Source organism: Copadichromis virginalis, linkage group LG22 (assembly GCF_057382275.1).
Source record: "Copadichromis virginalis isolate Kocher_CV1m ecotype Utaka linkage group LG22, C_Virginalis_male_GT1.1, whole genome shotgun sequence".
Classification (NCBI taxonomy): Eukaryota; Metazoa; Chordata; class Actinopteri; order Cichliformes; family Cichlidae; genus Copadichromis; species Copadichromis virginalis.
The window spans coordinates 5,874,975-5,888,070 of record NC_140638.1 but is presented as its reverse complement, the minus strand read 5'-3'; the positions used below and the strand labels follow the sequence as shown (position 1 = coordinate 5,888,070).

Below are 13,096 nucleotides of genomic sequence, written 5' to 3'. Positions count from 1 at the left end.
GTGACAAGATTACGCAGTCAAACATGGAAACAGAGGGGGGAGTGTGTGTTTGTCAGGGAGAGAGCAGGGCTGATGAGTCAGAGGAGGCTGATTCTGACGCAATCCTCCCTCCTCTTCCTCTGCCTACATTACTGCTTCTTGAAGGCTGATCCTTCTTCCCCTGCAAGAAACAAACATAAAGGCATTAATGTAACTGACCTACTCTTTACCATCGCTGATTCCATATGTTATGTAATTCTGGATATACTTCACAGTATTTCTTCAGGTTATCATTATATGAGCCTGAGCATTAGTCTTATGCATTACATTTGGGAGATTATTTCAAGATATCTCCAACTTTAGACGTACACTCTACTTAAATCTAATGCTATGATATCTAGAGGTACACCTAGTTTAAGTGTACAGGCCTGTGGATTGTTGATTATTTGGTAATTCAGTTCTTTTTAGTTAAAAAAAACATTTCAGATATCCACAGGGACATTATTTCCACATCCACAGTGGTTATACTTACACATCCATGTTATTTGTCCATGAACAAAAATGACTCACGAGTCGTTCATGAGGCTTTCACTTTCACTAAATACAGTTTCACTTTTTCATTCTTGAAAAAAATCCTACGGTTCAAATGGTTTTCTTTTATAATTTTTCAGATAATTTCAGATACAAATTAGATTTTAACAGGTAAAAGTTTCACTTCAGATGTTTAAAATTAAAAGTAAAACTTTTTAAGATAAAGTTGCAAATATGTATAAATGTTTAGCAGTGGACAGAGGATTAAAAAGCTCCACTGACTATTAAACTTATGACATCAACAACAACATGTGTCTCAGTCAAAATTATATTCTTTATAGTGAGAACCAAGAAAGACAAAGTCAGTAACTGTACTATAAATAGAGTATCTGTATTTTCTATGAGATACTTATCAACAAATACTGCAGTACATATACACCACCTATCAAATTTCAGCTTGCACTGGTGAATGCAAGTGTTTACTTTTAAAATGTGATTTACAAAAGTTGCAAGACTGATAAAGAAAAATTATGTAAACAAATTTATGAAATGTGCATCTTTGTTGTCGTTATCAATATTGCCTCTATAAGCTCACCAGTAAAAATATTTGTTTAACAATAAACAGTCAGTCGATACAAAGATATGATCACATACAGGATGTGCAGTTCAGTTTCCATCCACTGTGCAACATTTTCAGGCCGGTTGCACAATAATCACACCCTTATTGTGCAGATTGAGTTTTTATCTAACATCCAACAGATCACCGGCTGTTCCCTGAGTGTGCCTGGGGGAACATGGTTTTGAATAACTGCTGTCTAAATGAATTACCTGCTAACTGAAATCTGGGATCAAAAGATGTTGCTTTTATTATTTTGATAACACAGTTACGTGTCTGATAATCTCATTGGAATCCAGCAGTGAAATGATAACTCCACTTTAACGTGATGCAAAAGTCTCGACTCATCAGGGACTACTTCAGTGAAGCTTATTGTCCATTTTCAAATCTTATTTGAAATACAAATACTAAGGTGCACATAACACTCCACAGGCACATAATACCTGAAAAATAACAAGACTAGAGAAATACCAAAAACATTTTTCAAAATTACATTAAAAAATAGAGACAAAAGCGGAGATGATGGATATGCGTCTAAAGAGACATACATACTAGATAGGACAGGGTAGGGGAAGGAATAGATTGTAGTTTAATGTCAGAACAAGTTAAATTGTTGTTAAAAAACCATTTATATAAAATCCCCAGTTTATCCCCTTTTCCTGCTTTAATCTGTAAAATAACACTCATCACTTCCAGCTGAATCCCACCTCCTTCCAGGGAACACTAAGTGCAGAACACAAGAACGTATTTTATGGGTAAAACTGCTCCTGGATCAGCGTCGCTCTCGCACACTGGGGGCATTGTTGGCAAGGCGTCTACGTGGGATAAGCGCATGCGCCATGTTTCATGGTGCAACGCAGACGCAGATCGACAGCAATCACGATCAGAAGAAAAAAACAGATGTCAGTATTTTTCTTTGACAAACTCCGACAAATGAGATGTGGATTATTACGGCGATCATAAACGGATTACAGGTGCAAGAGTTCGGCAAACAGCGCAATCAATAAAACTGCAATCGTTTTTTAGTCACGTGGTCACGCCTGGCCAATCAGAATGAGCCAAATCCTACGGAAAGTATGTCCTTTGTTCGGATATTTCGACAACTTTATTCGCCTAATTGTGGCGAATAATCTGCGCGTCTCTCTGGATATGGACACGGTGTTTTTATGAGCTCGGGCTCGCGTTGAACACATTTTATCGCGGTGTTTGCAGAATGCCACGTGTCCAGATTTGATGAACGGGCACGAGCCGTCACATGACTCCCCTCCCCCACCCTGCGCAGGGAATGGGGGAAGAAGGCGGACATGTTTGAGGGAAATGTGTTGGTTAAAAAGTATCGAGGTGGAAGACAAGAAGATAATTTGAAGAAAGGTTTCGCATTATTTTGGGATTTATCATTGGAATTTCTTACTTACTTTACATTCCAGACTTTATTGACTTATACTCAACATTCATTTTATATTTTTTATATATATTTTTAAAAATGTTTAGTTTAATGTTTGTTTTTACAGCACAATGTTATGAAAACGTTAGAAATATTTGAATCTGTATTAATATGTGCCAGTGCTGTATCGTGTATTTCAGTGACATTGCAGAGAATTTGTAACCTTGGTGTGGGGGATGGGCGCAGTGGTTAGGTAACCTTTTGTGTGTCGTCGTTTCAATGAGTTTAAGTCGTTTTTTTTTTTTTTTTAAAAAAAAAGAAGCCGCTTATATAGGTTTATTAAGTACGATTTTTGTACTATTATCTTGATGTTATTTGGTCTTTTATTGTTTGGTTGAACCACAAAGGTGTGGTTTGATGGTTTAATCTTTAAAACAATAGTCCAATCTTTAATTTAATTATTCCCTTGGACTGTATTGGTTAACGTAGTTGTAAATATTTCGGTTGGAGCTTGATTTAATCAGGCTTTGGATGAGGTTGTTAATGAAAACTGCTGTGTCATTCAGGCGTTGGTTTCTGTGACCTTCTTATAGGTGTTCGTGTTAGGTTTTTATTGCTGATGAAAGATGTAAATGATGGCTTCAGCACAAACATCGTTTAGTTAAATTATGTGTAAGGCCTGATCTGCGCCCTTTCACAGCGTGTAACTGCGGGTCGTGGAGGCCTCGTTTTACAGGCTTGGCTGGTCTGACTGTTAAAATTGTGGCGCTTTCTTCACCAAGTGTTGGGATCTTACACCGTTTGCGCGTGTAAATCGAATATACGGCGTTTTACAGGTTTTTCTTGACATTGTGTGTTTTGAGTTGAGGGTTATTTGATCATATTACTGTCTCTCAACGTGCTTAAAGATGGCGGCTGTGCTTCGTTTCCCTTAGATAAAAAAATGCGGATGTACTGTTTAGTACAACGCTCGTGGGAAGAAGCCCTTGGCTCTTCGAGGGTACGCGTGACTGGATGCAACAACCAATAGGCTTCATGGTATTTACCCTGAAAGCCCGCGTTACAGCAGCTTTGACCAATACCCGTCGTCGCTCTCAACACGTTGACGTAATGTAATATGATATGGAGCAGGCTGGCTTCCTTGCCCTCGCTTTCTGGAGGGATAATAATGGCGGAGCCAGTTGCATACAGTATATCTTAAAGGCTGTAGAAGGGTGGACCAATAGTGTTGTGCAACTTATTTGACGGACAGGAAAATCTTGCGAATAGGCTGACATGAATTGCAGGTTGGAGAGTTTCAGTATCCAGGGGTGTGGTCATTTTAACTGACGTCGTGAACAGCCAGTAGAAATTCAAGGGGCGGGGACGTTTTGGGGTGGTGTGTCCAATGGGTTTTGCGACGGGTCTATAAAAAGCCGGGTGTAGTCGCATAGTCGCCATTTCAGCGAAGCAGATTTGAAAGAGAGCTCCGTGGCGGGGAACGGAGAGATCTGACGACTGGAGACGGATCCTGGTTTGAGTGTAGCTAAAAACAGAATCCGGATCCATCCCGATGGAAATGGCTGTTAACCCGCCCATTGACAGGTATCTACCGGTATAACTGACTCTCAGCTTTCCATCAGTCGGAATATTGTGAACATTTATGGTTATTTATTTTAAATATAACGGAACGGGCACCCTGTTTGCTGTAATGCCAGTTGAAGAGAGGTGGACGCTGAGTATGCTACAGGAAGGACTTTATCGTGTCGTTACAGGCATTAGAAGTGACTTTCATGTGGAAGAAGTAAGGTTGTTTTGGGCTTTTTAACATAACAAACTGCGACTGTTGAGCGCTGTGCCGGCGCCATTTTCGGCTGCCGTTGGCCGCTCTCTCACACTGTCTAGCAGTTAGCATTACTAGCTCTAGCCTGAGCCCAAAGGGTTGCTCATGAGACGCGTAAGTATCACGTTTGGTGCTGTATGTCTGCGTTTATTGACAGTGACAATTGACAATGCTGACCTGGCATCTTTTAAGAAGGCTTTATCTAATGTATAAATGTGGCATTTGTGTAGCACAAAACCATAGTTAAACTTGATCGTTGTGCAAGTACATACGTAGGGGGGTCGGGCGCACCGCCACGGCAGAGTCACTGCGTGTTTCGCTGGTTTGTTGTTGTAGCCATGTGGCGGTCATGGGGTTGTTGTGATCGCCGGTGTAACGACTCCATTGTAGCATAACGGCTAACGCTCCGTTATCAGTAGCACCACTACCAGTTATTTATGTATTATTAAAGTAGTATTGTCACACATACAGAGAGCCTGTCAATGTCTCTGGTAAATGTTATTTTTAATGTAGGGTTATTAGTATATATGTTGGGTGTTTCCCTTGGTTGCCTGGTTACAGCGCACACTAGCCCCAGTAGTTAGCAGCTGCTATCATTTTGAACTAATCCGATAATGCCAAAAAACTGTCTCTAAATATGATAACTTTTTAATACTTTAATGGAGAATCTATTTTTTGTCTCTTAATTTGTTAAATATTTTTTGGGCCAACATGTTTTTTGTGTAGTGCTGTTATATTTTGTACATGATTATTTCCCTTTTTAATAATAAAGTACACTAACTGTCAAATGTGTTTCCAACAGTTGTATCATTTAAAATGACTGGTTTACAATAGCTTTGCACTCCTTTTGTTGTATCATGTTGCTAATTCTTCTTACATTTTGTGTGTAGGGTGGATCAGTGCAAACATACCTTTAGGCTATGCATAGGAGACTTAAGCTACTAATCCCATGGTTATATTACTTGCACTGTTTGCTTAAATGTGGAACTTAAAAAAACCAATTTTCTGTTTTGACTTAATGGTAATGGTGCAGCATCCAATAATACAACACCAGCTGTTTCAGGCTTTTGGTAGAAACCAGTTTTCAGGCGGGTGACCTTAAATACCCCCTCTGGCCTTGGTTAGTCTTGTAAGTCTTGTGGTTCAGATGGTGGGCCAGTGAAGGTGGATCATGGTGAGTCAATACTTTGCAGCACTGAAAGAGGACAACTGAATAAACAGAATTGCTGGTTTTTACATTTTTCTTTTTAAATTAAAAATACTAGCATTAGTGTCACTGTAGATTTGATGCTAATGCCACCAACAGTCCCCATCCAAGTAACCAGACTCTGAAAATACTGCACAGTTAATGACATAAAATACAACTACTGTTACTTTATATCCAGTACCCGTAACTATGCTGTTTGGCTCTAGAGTGTATAAGGATATGCTTTCTTTACACCTTAGTGTTATTAAAGGTACACATGGAGGCACAATGGTAAGTCAGGTCAACACCAGAGTTCAACAGAGATGGTCTTCCTTCGCTGGTGCAAAGTGTCGTGTTACGTATTGGTAATGTGACTTTTGTATAGAACTGTTTTCTCCTGTCATCTAAACATAACTCTGAAGTCACCAGGCGCTCATAGGTACAGTCATGGTTGCAGAGAACGAGTTTAGATAGTCGGTGTCTCGCACCTGTCAAACACAGAACAACAAGAAGTAGGAGTGGCTTAGTGTTAATACTGTGACAAGTTAATGTGTACCCTAAGCTCTGTTTATATATAATCACAATCCTGTGTTAATGACTAATGGGTGGCTTGTGGTAGACAAGGTTAGGAATTAGAATTTGTGTGTAAATTTTCTACACTATTCCAGTCATTACAGTAACATGGCAGCTTAAACTCCTCCCACAATCTAAGTTGTTGTTTTTTTTTAAAGCATGGAAATGGATGTTGGGTTTAAGTCTGAGTGAGACGTGTAAAAGAGGAAGTGCTTGTACCAGTTCACCCAGTGTGTGCGCTCAGGGTCAGGCAGATGGGTGCTTGCTAACAAACGTGTAGTATCCTTTTTGACTTTGTATCAAATTTGACATGATAACAGGAAGCATACGTCAACAAGGGAACACTTATTTATTATGAAAGTTGATTAGCTTACATGGTAATCCCAGGATGTACAGCACAGAATATTCATTGTAACCTTTCTATAATGAGAAGAAAAACTTAATAGAATTTCATCATCACAGCTCAAACCAAAATACTCAGTTCCTTTGTAACTGTGCTCTCTGCAGCTCCCATGTTGGGCCCGATGCCAGTATGTTGGGAATAATGATGGATCAGAACTGTGGCACAGCTGGAAAACGCATCCGAAAACCTTCACTGCTCTACGAGGGCTTTGAGAGTCCTGGAATGCCCCCCCACAGCCAGATGACCCCTTCCGGGCCCCCGCAGCCCCCGGTGAAGGACCCCAACCGCCAGGGGAGGATGACCAACCAACTGCAGTTCCTGCAGAAAGTCCTGCTCAAATCTTTGTGGAGGCACCACTTTGCCTGGCCCTTTCACGAACCCGTGGATGCTGTCAAGCTCAGCCTGCCGGTGAGTGTATAGTTTCAGGTTTCGGTTCCTGTTTAAAGAGTGAAGTTTGAATGTTTCCTACCCTGAAAATGCCTCTCTTCCTCCAGGACTATCACAAGATCATAAAAAATCCAATGGACATGGGCACAATTAAGAAGAGATTAGAAAATAACTACTACCGCAGTGCCAGTGAGTGCATGCAGGACTTCAACACCATGTTTACCAACTGCTACATTTATAACAAGGTAAATCTGCCCTGGTCAATATAACCAAAAATTGTAAAAATATATAGTATAAAATATTTAGAGCAATACTACCCTTGTATATTATGTATCTGTATATAATTATGTCTTTAGATGTTGCCTATAGTTATTAACTATAGTTAATGAATGTATTATGTATAAAGTGTGTTAATATCATTGTTTTAAAACCATTTTGTGTGAATTTCCTTCACTGCAGCCGACAGATGACATCGTGCTGATGGCTCAGTCTCTGGAAAAGGCGTTCCTGCAGAAGGTGGCTCAGATGCCTCAGGAAGAGTTGGAGCTGCCTCCCCCACCTCCACGCAGCAAGTCTGCAAAAAATGGCAAAAAAGGGAAAAACAATGCAGGTGAGCAGATGTGTCAGGCCAGCAGCTGTAGTACACTCAGGACAAGATCAGTCACTTCACAGCCTGATTCTCCTCTTTCACTCTTTCAGTCTCTGGAGGCGTGACAACAGCTCATCAAGTCCCAGCTGTCTCTCAGTCAGCATACTCGCCTCCCACTCCAGAAACGCCCGACTCAATCCTCTCCACCCCACCACAAACCATTTTGTCCAAGAGCATGCCCCACGCCTTTCAGACTGAGCAGACCATGCCCACAATCACAGGTCTCCTGCCCACCCAGCCCACGGCTAAGGTAACTGTAACGCTTGATTTCTTGTATTTATATTTTTGGAATGTGTTCTAAAATTCATGGAGACTAGACATGAAACGGGATTCCTCTGACTTCCTCTGTTCTTCTTTTCTCATCTACAGAAAAAAGGTGTGAAGCGGAAAGCGGACACAACCACTCCGACCACCGTACCCATGCCTATAATGAGCACGATGGGCGTTAGTGGCATGGGGCTAGGGCACAACTCACCGCTAACCCTGACCTCTCTGAGGGTGGACCACAACAGCGGCATGGGCATGGGGATGGGAATGAATATCAACATGAATATGGGCCGACCAGCAGTGGTTGTAGGCACCAAAGGAGCAGGAGGGAACAGGAGGGGAGTGAGCGGACGACCCATCAAACCTCCTAAGAAGGACTTACCAGATTCTATCCTGCCGCCGCCGGTGCGCCGCAGCAAGCTGAGCCCTCAGATGCGTTACTGCAGCGGCGTCCTGAAGGAGCTGCTGTCGAAGAAGCACGCCGCGTACGCCTGGCCGTTTTACAAGCCTGTCGATGCCTCGTCGCTCGGTCTTCACGACTACCACGACATCATTAAACAGCCCATGGACCTCAGCACCATCAAGGTACGCATTCGTTCCACAGACTGAATTTATCACTTCTGAAACTGAAGTTCAGAGACTGTTTATCTAAAATCTTTTCTTTTGTTGTTTTAGCGAAAGATGGACGGCAGAGAGTACCGTGAGGCGCACCAGTTCTCCGCTGATGTTAGACTGATGTTCTCCAACTGCTACAAGTACAACCCTCCTGACCACGATGTGGTGGCCATGGCCAGAAAACTCCAGGTGATTTTCTTTATTTCAATGATTAAAAAAATTAATTGGAACTTTTAAATTCTCGCAATTTGAAACTTCTACTTCTCATTTTCAGTTGCATTTTTTTTAAACCAAACCATTTTCTCTCTCCAGGATGTTTTTGAGTTCTGTATTGCTAAAATGCCAGATGAGCCTCCAGCACCACCGAGCTCTTCCTCGTCTTCCTCATCCTCTTCATCCTCCTCTGAGAGTGAGCTCAGCAGCGAGAGTGAGGAAAGCGACAGCAGCCCAAGCTCCGACTCTGAGGAGGAGAGGGCGAACCGTCTGGCAGAGCTGCAGGAGCAGGTGTGTACAGCAGCATGTCTGTAAACACATGTTCACACACCGGTTGTTCGCAGCACTGATGCCATTTTATCTTTTTATTTTTTTGATCTTTCAGCTAAAAGCTGTTCATGAGCAGCTCACCGCACTCTCACAGGGCCCCATTGCCAAACCCAAGAAGAAGAAAGACAAGAAGGACAAAAAGAAGAAGAAAAAGGTTGAGAAAGAGAAGCACCGGAGGATAGAGGAGGATGTGACACCTGTCAGGCCGCCCAAGACCCCGAAAATGACCAAAACTCCAAAATCTAAGAGCAAGAGTGTGCCCTGCCCCGTGATGCCGATGAAGAAGGCACCGAGCAAGAAAAACAACAAGAGCAAGTGAGTGCTGCCACCTACTGGACAGTTTATGAGTTGACTGCATTGTGCACATTTTTATTTTGTTAAACACTCCCTGCTTTCCTCCAACAGATCCAAAAAGGCCAACGTCATCCCGCAGGTGGCCCACGATCCCCTCGTGAGCCATTTTGACTCAGACGAAGAGGAGGAGACGGCGCCTATGTCGTACGACGAGAAGCGCCAGCTCAGCCTGGACATCAACAAGCTGCCCGGCGAAAAGCTCGGCCGTGTCGTTTACATCATCCAGTCCCGTGAGCCGTCGCTCCGAGACACCAACCCCGAGGAGATTGAGATAGACTTCGAGACGCTGAAGCCGTCGACGCTGCGGGAGCTGGAGCGATACGTCATGACGTGTCTGAGGAAGAAACCCCGAAAGCCTTACAGTTAGTGAACCTCATAAAACATTGGGAAGAAAATGAATAAGCTGGGTTAGTTGATCTTTGGTTAAAGTTCTCCAGCTCATTGATGTTCTCGTCTTCTGTCTGCAGCGAGTAAGAACAGTGCTGGAAAGTCGCGGGAAGAGCTCGCTCTGGAGAAGCAGATGGAGCTGGAGAGAAGGCTGATGGACGTCAGCGGTCAGCTCAACTCTGGAAAGAAGCCGATGAAGACCAAACGTAAGTCGTCCATGGTTGAAGAGTGAAACTTTATCAACAACGACTAAACTGGTCCCGGTGTTGAAAAATGACCAAAAACTACAGCCATGGAGCATAATGTAGTTTTCTTGTTTTCCTCTGAACACATCTTGATGTTGTTTTGTTTTCTTCCTCCAGCCGAGAAGCCTGCAGCCGACACCCACACACAGCCGTCGCGTCTCAGCGCCAGTAGCTCCTCCTCTGACTCTTCTTCATCATCCTCTTCGTCCTCGTCCTCAGACACAAGTGAGTCAGACTCCGGCTGAGAGACAGACTCTTCATATGAAAAGATGTCCCGTTGGACTCTTTTCCCCCCGAGTGGACTGAACTTATTTAAAGCTGCTGACGGAGCTGCAGGAAGGGCTGGCGAGCCCGGCAGAGATGGAGCGTTCCCGGCGCTCAGCTCCGACATGAAGGAGGTTCCTGCTCTCCTCCCTGAAGAACCGGCCTCGGCGGGTGGAGTGAGGGACGCTCCATCTCCTGCACATAAAGAAGATTGAGGCGTGCGTTGGAGGGATAAGGGTGCTAGAGCCAGAATGTGTCTAATTTCTGGAGATAATTTTCCCTTCTCACCGTGCTCCCTGTCTTTATGCTGTATAGACGAGGTGTACAGTACTCAATACATTTCTTTTATAAAGAAGCATTTTATGGAGCTAATTTATTCCCTCATTGTGGGAACAATGAAACTGGCATGAGCGAAGTCGTTTTTGTTTGTGTTTCTTTCTTTTTTTTCCGAGTGGATAAAGAGGGGAAATATTTGTGTGTGTGTTTCTGTGCGAATGACGTCGTGACGTTCTTCATAGTTTTGACGCAGGCGTTGAAAAAGTGGGTCTGCACACAGAAGCACCTTCAGAACGCATGAGATACAGAGGAGCTGACGAACATCTGCACACATCTGTTGGAGGGGCATGAATGTTTCTGTGTCGGCTGTTTTCTCATCCTTTTCTCTGTAAACGTGTTGCTTTTTCTAATGTGACCAATCTGCTAATAAATTGTGGGGGCGTTTCGTCCTGTGCTCAATAACATCTGTTCCTCTGATTTCTTTAATTCAGTCACAAAAACATCGGATCAGAGAGGTTTTAAATCCAGAAGTTTGTCTTTAAACAATCGGCCTTCGAGATCGACGGCAGCTGAAAGTTTCAGTTTTATTTGACTTTACTTTGTGTGATTAAACTTTAGTACAGCAGGTTAGAGACGGCGAGTTTGTTTTGATCGAGTAGACGCCGACGATGGATTCGTGTTGTTGTGATGATGCACTGTTTCGTTTTGTTTGTACTACTAAACCAGTTTGTGATTATTAGGGTAAGGTGTGTTTTCTGTTCTTCTGCAGCGGATTATTTATTTAGGAGGAATTTTAAAAAGGAGAAACTTTTCATACTGAAAGCAAACGTTTGTGGACAGGTTACGTGTCGGGATTGTGGAGGTGTAGATAACCTACAGCCTCTGAGCATGTTTTTGTTTCCCTTTGATTCCTTTTTTAAAGTATTTTCAGTCTGAAGTTTGTCAGAACCCTGAAGCCTGTGTACTCCATCGCTTCACCTGAACATCTGTACATAAATAAACTGAGACGTCTTTTCACCGACTTTGGCAACGTTTTATTGACATCCTGAGTTCAAACAACACGACATAAAAAATACATCAAAGTTTTCAGTTTGGCGATCAAAGAGAGGCGCAGATTAAAGTATTAACTGCAGTTTGTTTATTCTTTTGCTGAAAGAACTTTTTAACCCTAATCTGGACTTTTTAAAACAAACGCTCTCATCACAGAGGGGAACAACACACAACTGGAACTGAGCATTAAAATCGAGTTCCTCTGAATGACGTTCTCACAGTGCCTGACTTCATGTATCCTCACATGTGCAGCCTGCATCCTGCTGCAAGCAGTTTTCCTGCATATTAAAAATCCTGAGATTCTCTGACATGTTTATATTGATTATTAATAATTATTACTAATAATAAATAAAAGGGAACAAGAAGACAAAATCCATTTAATACTCCAAAACAGTCCTGCTGCACTGTGTAACCCCACAGACCAGCTGAAACTTCCAAACATGAGTTTTTTGACAACAGATAAAAGTCCAGAATAACACAGAAGATCATTTAAGTATTTGGTGTCACATTTAAAATCTATTCTTAACTTGGGAGTCTTAATAATATTAAACTGAACCTTTTATTAACATTTTATTAATGATATATTTATATCAGCCTTTAAATGTATTCAGTAATGATGCTGACAGCTGGGACAAAAACATGTAAAGATATTTTTGTGATATTTTAATTGGATTTTATGTAAATTAAGGTGTTTTATCTGTTGCAGCCGAATTAGTTTTTGCTCTTAGTCTAGTTTGGCTCATTTTTCATGAAAGCTCCTTGAAAGATGAAAGTGAAAACCAGATGAAGCAGTCAGAAGTTACCAGGCAACAGGATCTCTTCTTGGAAAATAAATAGAGCAGAGAGGACACAGTGAACTGGACTTCAGCACATCGCTGACGCTGCTGATAAATTTCTTTTTCATTTCTCAGGAAAAAGCTGGACTAGAGTTTTTACAGACACTTAAAAGTGCAAGAGTAAAAACAGACAACAGAATTATGACGGAGACGATTGTAAATCAAAGCCACGTGTGGCTAAATATATAAATGTTCCTCTAAAGGTTTCTGCAGCACATCAGTGTCAGATTTACTGATCATAAGATATTTAATGAGAATATTTAAATAAATCTACCCAGTAAATGAGGAAAATTAACTATATTCTAAACTATAAACGTTTCTGAGTTCTCACTGCGGTGTAGACTGATGCGTTGAGTGTTTCTTCTTCAGTCATCTTTCTCACTCACTATGTGTTAATAGACCTCTCTGCATTGAATCATACCTGTTATTAACCTCGGTCTCTCTTCCACAGCATGTCTTTATCCTGTCTTCCTTCTCTCACTCCAACCAGTCGTAGCAGATGGCTCTGCCCCTCCCTGAGCCTGGTTCTGTCAGAGGTTTCTTCCTGTTAAAAGGGAGTTTTTCCTTCCCACTGTCGCCAAAGTGCTTGCTCATAGGGGGTCATATGATTGTAGGGTCTACGTTACAATATAAAGCGCCTTAAGGTGACTGTTGTTGTGATTTGGTGCTGTATAAATAAAATTGAATTGAACAGACTGATAACAGAGATTGACTGCCCTCCAGTGGCCA

General features: G+C 42.1%; 1 protein-coding gene across 1 annotated transcript; it reads left to right on the top strand.

The window, feature by feature from the left end:
* Positions 1 to 1,973: 1,973 nt before the first annotated feature.
* On the top strand, positions 1,974 to 11,502 carry brd2a (bromodomain containing 2a). Its single transcript, XM_085446206.1, has 12 exons — positions 1,974 to 4,094; positions 6,599 to 6,902; positions 6,989 to 7,126; positions 7,341 to 7,491; positions 7,581 to 7,780; positions 7,900 to 8,382; positions 8,473 to 8,601; positions 8,725 to 8,916; positions 9,011 to 9,270; positions 9,361 to 9,671; positions 9,777 to 9,902; positions 10,059 to 11,502. The coding sequence occupies exons 1-12, from the start codon at positions 4,063 to 4,065 to the stop codon at positions 10,184 to 10,186; spliced, it is 2,454 nt and encodes an 817-aa protein (XP_085302332.1). The 5' UTR covers positions 1,974 to 4,062; the 3' UTR covers positions 10,187 to 11,502.
* The last annotated feature ends 1,594 nt before the right edge of the window (positions 11,503 to 13,096 follow it).